Raw genomic sequence first — 10,690 nt, 5'->3', positions numbered from 1 at the left:
TATAAATAATAAAAAGTTATTATAGTTTAAAATTTTTTATATAAACTTACTTATATATATAATATTAAAGTAATTTTAAATAATAAAAGCTATATTTTTATTACTTAACTAAATATAAAGCTATTAAAGTATAATTTATTAATTATAACTATATGTCAGGTCCGTGGCTGGAAAAGGGTTGTATTGCTATTGACGAGGTTGCTGTTACAACCCGCAATACGAACTACCCGAGCGCAGAGGCACTCGCGGAAACAGACAGACAGATCGGGCTAATCACGCAGGACCAGGTCACGGAACCAAGGGGAACACGTGTCAGACAAATAGGCATCCTGCCTTCCACCACGGACTGTTGGTGGATGGGAACGATCTAGGGGGACATCACGGGAACAGGGCTTCACGTGATGGCTCGAGGAGCTCGAAGGCGCGAGCCAGGCGAGCGCTCGAGGAGCTCGAGGCTGCGAGCCAGAGGAGCGGCTCGAGGAGCTCGAGGCCGCGAGCCATACGAGCAGGAGGTTTCTTAGGACGGAGCTTTCGTATATAGGGACGCTCCTTTGCATAGATAGGAACCTCGTGTTCAACTCAAGACTTCAATACTACCTATTGGAAGTAACAACCCCGTCTTGCACCCTGATTGATTATTGCCTCACCTTTTGAAGACTATTGCACCCCGACGACGACTTGACCTATACCCTGCCTTAGTGTGTGACACTTGGAAGGTGTAGAAGAGACGACCCGTTACAGTTGCGTGGAGAGAAGAGAGGCTCCGGCCACGAGCCTGCTATGTAGTTGAGCGCGCGCCGGCAGAACCCCGGGCGGCGGAAGAACCCTCGGCCCGCGATCACGTGACGTCCGTGCACGTGATGACCTGCAGCCTCGATGACTACCAAGAGAATGCTAAGGAACGACGTGACACTATAAATATCTAGTACTTTAATTTAGAATATTTACTTAGCAAAAACTTTGTTCTTAATTATTATAATATTTATTAATAGAATTACTATATATACTATTTTATATAGTAGTTATATAGTAATACTTTTATATAGCTTAATTATAGCTTTTATTTATTTATATTTAATAAAAATATATAGTTATTAAAGGATTTAAATCTATTAGTTTTAAGCCTAGTTACTCCAGAAATAATTAATATATTTAATTGAAACCTCTTCTATAGTAATTCTAGCATATACTAATATATAAGTTTTAATTTATAGCTTATTATATAAGAGCGTTGCTGTATAATCTAATTTTAATGGGTTGGAGAAAACGTGCACAAGGTGGTAGCGTGCACGAGCCGGTCGCCACTTCTATCCGACGATTGAGCAGATAGTTATAGTTGAGACACGTCTTTATATCGGCACAGAAGATCCCAAATGTGGACGATTAACGATTGAGCTTCGAAGAGGTACGGCTGAGGGTGAATACGACTTTGATGTCAAGCGCTGCGATGCGCGGACACCAAGCCAGAGCCTGGTCTGGAATAACTTCGGCTTTTTTAGAGACATGGACTGCAAAGGGCTTAGCGAATCTTGGCGAGATAAGCGACAAGCTCTTCTTCTCCTCCAGTCATCTCCGGACTGCTTCTCTCGAGTTCTTATCGCCGCCCTGTGGTCTAATAACACGTTCCTCTTTCCCTTCGCCTCCCGAACTTCCTTTGAACGCCCCTTCCCGTCCAGACATCAAATGGCGTCCAACCCAGGACTATGCCTGTGCGCTGCGAGATCCTTTCTGTCCTTCTTTTCACTCCTATGGGTGCTTCCTACTAAATGCCTCGAAAAACTACAATCTCCGACCAAAACACACCAAAACACGGTATTATCGAATGCGGTACAATTTTCCTGAGAGAGTTTCACGACAGTGACGCGGGTGAAATTGAACGTCAAGTGTATCAGCGGCTCGGTTCGCACCCTAATGTTGCAAAGCTGCTGGATACCTAAACAGATAACTCAATCATTCTCGAGCGAGGCAACTCCATGCCGAAGATCTGTCGAACTTCCTCCGCAAATGAGATATCAATTGGAGCGCTTATGCTTGATAGGCCAGCAGAGTACTCTACTGGCTATTGAGCAGGTTTCCGGGGTAGAATCGGAGGGAAAGGGAGGTTATCGTGATAGAAGGCGCTCACAAGGTGACACAAACACCGGATTAGGTCGGGCTCGCGATCTTGCGATGAGCAATTGACGTGGCGAGGAGCCAATAAGATGCAGAAGAAAGATCAAATGAGACTCCTCGTAATCTAACGGAACGTTGGTGATCTGGCAAGGTAGCTGGTAATGCGATAAGCTGTCGAGGAAGATGGCGGAGTGATTCAAAAGAGAGCTACGCAGCGCCTCTACGCCCTTCTACACTCCACTTTCTTAAGTAAGTTTCAGCTTCAACTCCAACACTTCCTCGAGCTTCCTCTTCTCACTCATTAACAATCTTCTATCGAGCCTTTCTCTCGCTTCACTTCCATTCTCCCGACATGGCAACAGTTGACACTCGTCCTGGCTCAACGGCTTCTGGTCTTCTAAGAGGCCCTAGAGGTGGAGGCGATGATCCGCCGGACCCAGGCCGTGGTCGCCGCCTCACTCGTTTGCAGGAGGCCGAAGGCATATCGGAGCATGAGGTTCTATGGCAATTCAGTAAGTATGCTCTTGTTGTCTTTGGCTTCCTCATGCTAATAATAAACAGTCAAAGACAACCTCAATCGAAAGGTGAACTTGGGCCTGATCCGTCAACTACATAACATCCTGCGCCGATGGAGGCACGCCACCGAATGCGAGCACCCTATTCCAAAGAACCTTCGGCCGTACGCAGTGACTCTCAATCATCCAAACTACGCTCGATACGGGCCTGTTTTCGAAGGCCCGAAGGGAGTTCCGATTAATCTCAGCCTCCAGGAATACTTGCGGATTGACCAGTCCAAGCCCATCTCCAACTCCAACCGCTGGTATGCTTCGAGGCTCCCAGCTCTCTTCAAACAAATATGGCGATCTCCAGGATTATGATCAGAAGGGATGGTAGTAATCAGAGCTAGCAGAGTGGCAAGCAAGACAAAGTGCAGAGACACTTTAGTCGTTACAGTATATTCCTCGTAAGGGTCGCTTTCATCGTGACGTAGTGGAAAACCCGGAAAGCAAGGCGTGCTTTCTCGTGATTTCCGAGCTGACACGGGGGGTGATAGTCTCGGTCGCCAAGGCGAGTTCTATGTCGGGCATCTTCGGGCTCGCAGCCTTGCGAGACCGAGAAGTCGGTGGGCAGAGTGAATATCGACCCTACCCCTTAACTACTGCTTGATCCAAGTCAACAAAGTCTCTCCTTCGGACCCTCACACTACTTATTACAGTCCACGAAGAAGAATTCTTTCGGGCTCCCTGCCCTTAACACCATCGCTCTAGTCCAATATGAAGTTAACCGCGGTTATCGCCGCCGCCATCTTGGCTGCCAGCGCCAATGCTCTCGCTATTCCAGCGCCAGGTAAGCCCAAATGCGTTCCTAAGCCTCTCTTTAAAACATAGAGCTGCCATCTGGTTAGAGGATTATTGGCTGCAACAACAGGATTGAGATTGGACGAGCGCACGGGGATGTGCTACAAGCCGAACGTGGTCTAGTTAGGGAGATAGTGTCAACTATAGACAGGTTCAAGTCGATACAGTCGTTCAGGTCCTTAGAGAGGCCCACGGGCACGAGCGTATTGTCGTTCGAGGACCAGCAGAGGGTTAGGTCCAAGCTCCACGTATTACTGAAGGGCAAGCCGCTCACGGTGACGGAGAAGGATAGGACCGTGAGGACCGTCAGGAATCATGGGTCTGCTCAGGTTCAGTCACATCGCCGCCCTCAAGCACCACTACCTGTCCACCTCAATCAGGCCGATGCTCATCCCGAAGGGAAGGACGTGGGGGAAGGAGTGGTCCTCGCGACGATCATGCAGCACATGCCCTTGGTCGTCAGGACGCTGACGGCGATCTCCAGGTCCACCACTATGTAGGAGAAATTCCTGATCACCATCTGCCTCCACTCCTGGATCCTGCCGGCGCCGAAGCTCACGATAGCCTTCCTGTTCATCGAGATCCTGGACTAGGCCATCTCGTACATCCTTGTTCTCGTGGCCACTAACATGACGGTGATGTTGAGCAAGGTTCCGTTCACCTGCGGGTCCCCGGACACCGTAATCCTAACCACCTCCATAGGGTTCGGTAGCTTTTTAAGCACCCTCGGCCTCGAGCTGATTATCAGGATCTCGTACTGCTTGACGCCCCTGGCCACACGTCCTCTTCTATGTGCGCCGTCGCGATGGGAACCAGAGACCCGTTGTCGGTGACGTTCGGGGTTATATCTGCACACAAGAGGTCGACCGTGGGCTGCTTCATGCGCCTGAGCTCGGTGACGAGCAGCCTGTCGTTGGGCACCCCCGAGAGCATAAACTCGAAATTCGTGGGAGGTCCTGTTCCAGCTCTCCCTGAAGGTCATAATCGGCTTCGCGGACTCGATCACAGACGTGAGGCTCCTCACGCCCTTCTTCAGCTTCGTGCTCCCGGCCACGCCGAAGATGAGGTACTCTACAGTGCACGCGTTCCTGGAAGCGGCACGGTTTCAAGCCTATCTGTAGGTGCAGCGCGAATCCACGGTTTCTATTGTTAACAGCTTTCTCGCCTCCTCTAAGCCCTCGTCGCGAGGCATCCTCTGCACGGCCAGCAGCCTCACCTACGATAGCTCCGCGCCGGAGATCTATGCAGGAAGTGTAACCTCCGATTTGGTGGGTGGGTGTAGCAAGATAATTAAAAGCTGCAGAGCAAGCAACAAGTGGAGGTGCATCCACCTCAGAGCTCTATATATCACCACATCGGTCCTCCGGGCCGCATTTTCACCTCTCTTGAACCGTGCAAGCCTTAGCTCTAACCTGCTCAGCAAGTCGTGGTAAAGAAGTCCTACCATCCAGCAGCTACGTATTAGTCTTGGCATTTCGGGATCCGAGGCTAACCCGGCAACTGCCGCTGCTACTGTGGAACTGCGATCATCAACAACATCAACATCACTCAACACTCGCGGACCATTTCCCCACCGCCGCCGCTTATGGCAATCGCCCGGTATTCCTCCAAGCGCACGCATGCCGAAGCTGTGTTTAACCACCTACACGCCCTGCCGCCATGTGACCAAGGCCCTGTTACTGCGCGCCGGGTTATTGGGTCGACTATAAGGCCGGCCACGGCGATGCGCTCTCCACTGCCAAGCGCCAGCGGGTGCTGCGTAGCCTCTACCCCACCTCGCAAAGATTAAACGCCGCGATACGCGATATAGCTGCAGTCTCACCTACACATTGATCGACGAGAGACAAACACCCTTGGAAGAGGGATGTAGAGATGGCGAAGGAAGTGGTGGTAGCAACACGACGGGGCCCCCAATGATAGTATGTCCATTCAGAAGCGAAATCAATTGCTAGTTTGAGGTCCAAATAAAGTGTCTCTGTTACACAACATTGCTGCAGTCAGCTCCTTGGAACGGTGACACTTTGACTCATCGCCTCTGCGCCGAGTCTGATATATGTACATCATAGTTCTTAGATATAAGCGGTATTAACTTCATTCCTGTCATCATGGCTATCAATTGCGTACCCTGCGACCAGACTTTTGGCAGCGGCGAGGCTCTACAGCAGCACAAACGAGACTCGCTCGCACATGCTTTCGACTGCGCAACTTGCGAACGCTATTTCGGCAGCGGCACGGCTCTGCAACAGCACCTACGGAACTCTCCCGTTCACCTTCCACTCTTTGACTGCGACGACTGCGATCGATCCTTCGATAGCGAGGAGGCTCTAGAACAGCACATGCGAGACTCGCCTGCGCATGCTCCGTCCTTCGGCTGCGACACTTGCGATCGATCCTTCGGCAGCGAAGAAGCCCTAAAGCAGCATCTAAGGGACTCCCACAATCACCGACAGGCTTCTAAAACCCCTCTGGATGTATTATTCCTCTCTTTCCGGACCTTCGAGTATGATCCTTCTCTACCACCAGCAACGTCCTACACCTGTTTGCGAGAGCACGAGGGTTGGCGACGTGGCGACATTGCGTCAAACGATGCCTGGAACAGATACCAAGATGCGTTGGAGAGCGAATTGCGCATGTGGTATGGGACAGAGGACGATTTGACTGCGTGGCATGCGCTTTGTCGTGCTATTGGTGTGAAGCCGCTTCCGCAAACATGCGAGCAATGCGAGGAAGTATGAGCTCATTATACGAAACTCTAAATATGCGTGCTGATCCTGATTATAGTCTGTCCGAAGGACACATGTCAATATTGTTACTCAGGTTGAAATTGATGTGAACTCTGCTTTCTATGGGTGTCTAGCTCGTTGTTTATATACTAGGGGAAGGAGGGGGGCCAGCCCCGGGGGGCATAACGTGGTATCTCTTCCTGACGCGTTACTTGATTCATCCTGTTTCCTGATACAGTACTGATACCGTGCTGCAGCACTGCTGTTGCACTACCTGTTACTTCCTCCTGTATCAGCATGCTATCCTGATACGTTACTGCATATGAGTTGCTGACCCTAGGTTGTAGTGCTGCAACCCGAGTTTGTTGATTTGATTGAATGGGGACGAAGACGTGAAAATTCCGAGGAAAGAGTCCAGACCTTTCGCAATGTGGCAGAGCTGCGAGCTTATACTAAGGAGACGGGTAAGGTATTTCGCAATACGTTCGGTCAAGAAGACAGCAGTGTTGTCCTGAGACACTTGCTTCGGAAGATTTTTCGAGAGAGCTTGTGAAAGGCGTAGGCTAGTGTTTGTATCGTGGTCGATATGCTAGTGGTTGGGGGCTATAGCTGCTTCGTTTGCTGTAAGGTCAATGCTTTCTTCGCGAATTGAACATTATAGAAATTATTTTTAGTGGGTCGAAAGAAGTCGCCATCGATCAAGGTCGGGCAAGCTTAGAGTTTGCCGACCCACGGCGGGCGTTCCCATTGCGGGGCAATCGATCGTCGATCGATTGCCCCGCAATGGGGGGACTAAGTTACGACCGGGGTTACTTGGCAAACATGGGTGCCGTCTTCCGAGTTAGATCAATAGGTTGGCCGGTTGTCGTTCGCTATAGATAGTGTTAAACTTCCGCAGCCATCCGCCTACCAATTAATTAGCACGGACAACTCTCCGGTCTCATCAAGGATCATCGCTAGTCATTTTAAACTACTAGTCATGTCACTGAACCATACATGATAAATGGGTTGAACTCCTCTCAGAGAGAAATCATGTGAGCCATAGAGATCAGATCCGCTATTCCAAGTAGGGTAAAAGGTCAAACACCGCGAGTAACTTCAGTTTAGCACCAATGATAGATTGACACGAATATTGTTGCATGCAGGTGCTCGAACCCTTCTTACCAGGGCGGGTACTCAGCCTGATGAAAGATCACCTCCCGCAACCTTCAAAGCCCACAAGGTCTTCTTTCATGATGGCCAAGGAAAACATTCTCGATAAATTCACGGTCTTCGATCTATTGAATGGCGCCTCACCAGACTTGTCAACGGAAGAGCGATTGCGTCCGTGGCGACATAATCGGTCCCATTCGTTTCGCTTGCCACTTCTAAGAATTTGGGACACGTTTTCTGGGAGTCAGCCCGACGAACACAATAAAATGAACTCCAGAGCGCCGAACAAACGTCTTGACAACATCGAATCTCGGCGAACTTCTTTAGCCACGCACATCAACCACGAAGATTGGATGCCAACACCTTTCGTCTCATTTACAAGCTCGCCAGCAGCAGTAAATGAGTTGGCGGAATGGAGAAAATTGAGGAGGGGAGACCAGACTCTCACAGCCATAGACCCCAGTATTCGTATAAGTAACGGACTGCCTATCTTGGACCTCGCTGCTGAAATGGAGCACTACGACATTTCGAATCCATACGGCAAGAAGGACCAATACTGCATCGACCACTATGTTTGTCTCTGGCAAGTCACAGAGGATGAGATAATTAGTCACTGGAAGTGGGACGAGCTTGCTGCGTCTGAGAACTGGTACGAAGACATTGTTATGCCCGCTTTTCAGAACTTCAGTCAGAGTTCTATTCCGAAAGCTGAAGATTCTGACCTGTCAAAGATCATGGATAGACTTAGCCGTAAGTTCTCAGTAATCCACGATCTACGAAGCTAACGAAATCAGTGCATGACGAATCGCCAGATGCAGCGAGCTATCTCAGCGAAGTGCCAGGTACATTGAGCGTAGGACATAATTGTTTCTCTGAGAACGAGTTCTGGGTGTCGGACAATAGCGCTGACGAGGGATGCTACTATGACGGAGAGAATGAGGACTGGGACACCGACGATGAAGTTGAATAGGCCAATGCAGAGTGGGGATCAATCAATCAATCAACTTTGACGTCTCCAAGTTGATTGATTGCTTCGTTGAACAGGCTGTGATTGATTTGATTTGATTTGATTAATTTCTGAGATGCTCAAGTTGAGTTGATGAGATTGATACTTTTTGACCCCCAAGTTGAATTGATTGGTTTGATTGATAGATTGATTGATAAGTTGATTACTACTTAGGAGGTTTGATGCCAATTCGACGCCAGGAGCGTATAGATTGCAGAGCACTAAGTAACTCAGGCTTTATATTAAGGCGTCGTACGCCCAGGAGATCGCCAAGTTCGCTGAAAATTCTCTCACAATTAGCTGAGGAGGCTGGGATGGAGTAGATATCAAGGGCTAGCTGGCCTAGAATAGAATAGCGATCTCTTGTGATAACCTAGTACTAAATAGGGTCCTTCGCTAGTGGGTTGTCCTGTTTCAGAGTTGGCTCGCGCTTCCACCTCTTGTACTCGTCGTTAACAGTTTCCTCCATCTCCTGCTTGCCCTCCTCTATAGAGTTCCTAAGGAAGTCTGCTCGGTCGTTTATAGGGCTTGTTCAACGGCGTTTTGCAGGCCTTATATTAGGAGACAAGGTAGGAGATACTGCGCCAGCAGCCTTTGCAGCCACCTTATCCTTATATGCCTGCCACAGCAGCCGGAAGGAGCTATAGCTATTTAAAAGCCAGTTCTTATATAGATATAGCCTATCGCGCTTTATATTATAATCCTTTAGCACCTTCTATAGCCCCTTAAGCACATGTTTATATACTAGATAAAGTATTATAGCTGCAAAATAGATAAAGGTATCTTCTATCTTCCTATAGTAATCTGCAAGCTTTTTATAGGCGGCGTTAATATTAATAACTAAGTAATCTTTAGGTGCATCTAAATTCTTATAGTTAATAGCCTTAAGCCTCTTCTTCTGCTTTTTAAAGGCTAAAAGTAGCTATTTAAATATAATAAGAACTTCCTAAATAGCTCTATAGCTACTAGCTAAACCTCTGCCCTATAGCTATATTATTGCATTTTTAAATAGCTTAAGCAGCTGCTTATACTCTATAATTATTACCTAATTACCTGTATTTAGCCCTTACTTCTTAATAAAGCACCGCAGTTTCTTCTTTTTTATATTCTTATACTAAAATACTACTTTAATATTATATTCCTTAAGCTTTATATATATATACGCGTTAAAAGGGCCTTAGAGCTTATAGGCGCACTTAAAGCAATTATAGTAAAAGTTCTACTAAGTTCTAATAGGCTTAATAAGCTTCTTTAGTTTATAAAATTTATTGCAGTGCTTTAAGTTTTCTGCCTGCAGCTTAATAAACAGCTCTCGGGCTTATAAAGAGGCGCTAATAGATAATATAATATTAAATAGCACCCTAATAGGCCCGGCTTTCCTCTACTCTGCTATTAGCAGTTCTTTTTCCTATATTACTATTAGCGTAATATAGAATAGTAATAAAATTAGAGATGTAATTTTACCTATATATTTATATCTATACTTTTAAATACCTTTTTATTCTTACCCTATATAATTGCTTAGGCAGCTAAGTTAAGAATATAGCAGGTATAATATAACTAATACTAGGAGATGCTAAACTTAAACTTATTAGCTATTACTATTAAAGCAGTATTATTATTTATAGTATTATTAAGTATAAAATAGCTAAGGCGCTTAGTATTAATTTTAAATAATTATAATATTAAGCTAACTATCTCCGCAATATTCTTGCCTAAGTGCTGGCCTAGAAGAACAGGCAGGCCTAATAAGTAGTCCTCTAGCCGGCTATTCTTATTTAGATAATATATATATATCCTAGTAAGCGCACACTTATTGCTAACTAAAGTCTAATTATTAAATAATATATAGATAAGGCTAGTTGCCTGCTGGAGGTGTTTAATTACAGCGGGTATATAGGAATTATACTTAGCTATAATAGATTCTCGGAGTGTATAATAGGTCTTCTATAGGCTTAATTTAGCAATAGGTCTAGCAGCAGCAATTATGCTGCGGAAGGCAGGCTTCTCAATAACGCGTAAAGCCTGATTATCATCAGCAACCCAGTGTTAAACAGCGCGTAGAAACTTCGCCCGATTGAAGCTGTCCGCCAGCTTGTTGGCCACGTCCTGTGGAACATTAATGCCCTGGAACTGCATTGTCGCCAACACTGACGTCTGGTTTGGAGTAGAGAAGTTGATCTGGCCATCTTTATCAACCCTGTGGCCACGCTGTTGCCGCCCTAGGTGAGCCATAGCTGACAAAGTAGCCTTCTCAACGTTGAACTCGCCGCTAGGTATTCTGTGTATGTGGCAGTACTTGCAGAGCCAGAACTTCTGGCGCTGCTTTCGATGGTAAA

General features: G+C 47.0%; 4 protein-coding genes across 4 annotated transcripts; all 4 read left to right on the top strand.

Annotated features, from left to right (window-relative positions):
• Positions 1-2,464: 2,464 nt before the first annotated feature.
• BDZ99DRAFT_523789 (uncharacterized protein) lies at positions 2,465-2,990 on the top strand (the record flags this gene model as incomplete). The annotated part of the gene is made up of 2 exons (XM_033725836.1): positions 2,465-2,624; positions 2,674-2,990. The coding sequence occupies 2 exons, from the start codon at positions 2,465-2,467 to the stop codon at positions 2,988-2,990; spliced, it is 477 nt and encodes a 158-aa protein (XP_033573295.1).
• A 1,111-nt stretch (positions 2,991-4,101) lies between these two features.
• Positions 4,102-5,239, top strand: BDZ99DRAFT_93668 (uncharacterized protein). Its single transcript, XM_033729047.1, has 2 exons — positions 4,102-4,587; positions 4,646-5,239. The coding sequence occupies exons 1-2, from the start codon at positions 4,261-4,263 to the stop codon at positions 4,901-4,903; spliced, it is 585 nt and encodes a 194-aa protein (XP_033573294.1). The 5' UTR covers positions 4,102-4,260; the 3' UTR covers positions 4,904-5,239.
• A 336-nt stretch (positions 5,240-5,575) lies between these two features.
• BDZ99DRAFT_394372 (uncharacterized protein) lies at positions 5,576-6,746 on the top strand (the record flags this gene model as incomplete). The annotated part of the gene is made up of 3 exons (XM_033715888.1): positions 5,576-6,199; positions 6,252-6,278; positions 6,555-6,746. 3 exons carry the CDS (start codon positions 5,576-5,578, stop codon positions 6,744-6,746), a joined length of 843 nt encoding a protein of 280 aa, XP_033573293.1.
• Positions 6,747-7,428: 682 nt separating this feature from the next.
• Positions 7,429-8,315, top strand: BDZ99DRAFT_523786 (uncharacterized protein; the record flags this gene model as incomplete). The annotated part of the gene is made up of 2 exons (XM_033725835.1): positions 7,429-8,095; positions 8,140-8,315. The coding sequence occupies 2 exons, from the start codon at positions 7,429-7,431 to the stop codon at positions 8,313-8,315; spliced, it is 843 nt and encodes a 280-aa protein (XP_033573292.1).
• Positions 8,316-10,690: the final 2,375 nt, after the last annotated feature.

This window comes from Mytilinidion resinicola (genome assembly GCF_010093595.1).
Source record: "Mytilinidion resinicola strain CBS 304.34 unplaced genomic scaffold BDZ99scaffold_16, whole genome shotgun sequence".
Classification (NCBI taxonomy): Eukaryota; Fungi; Ascomycota; class Dothideomycetes; order Mytilinidiales; family Mytilinidiaceae; genus Mytilinidion; species Mytilinidion resinicola.
Note: the sequence above shows the minus strand (reverse complement) of the source record. Positions and strands in the feature narration are given on the sequence as shown.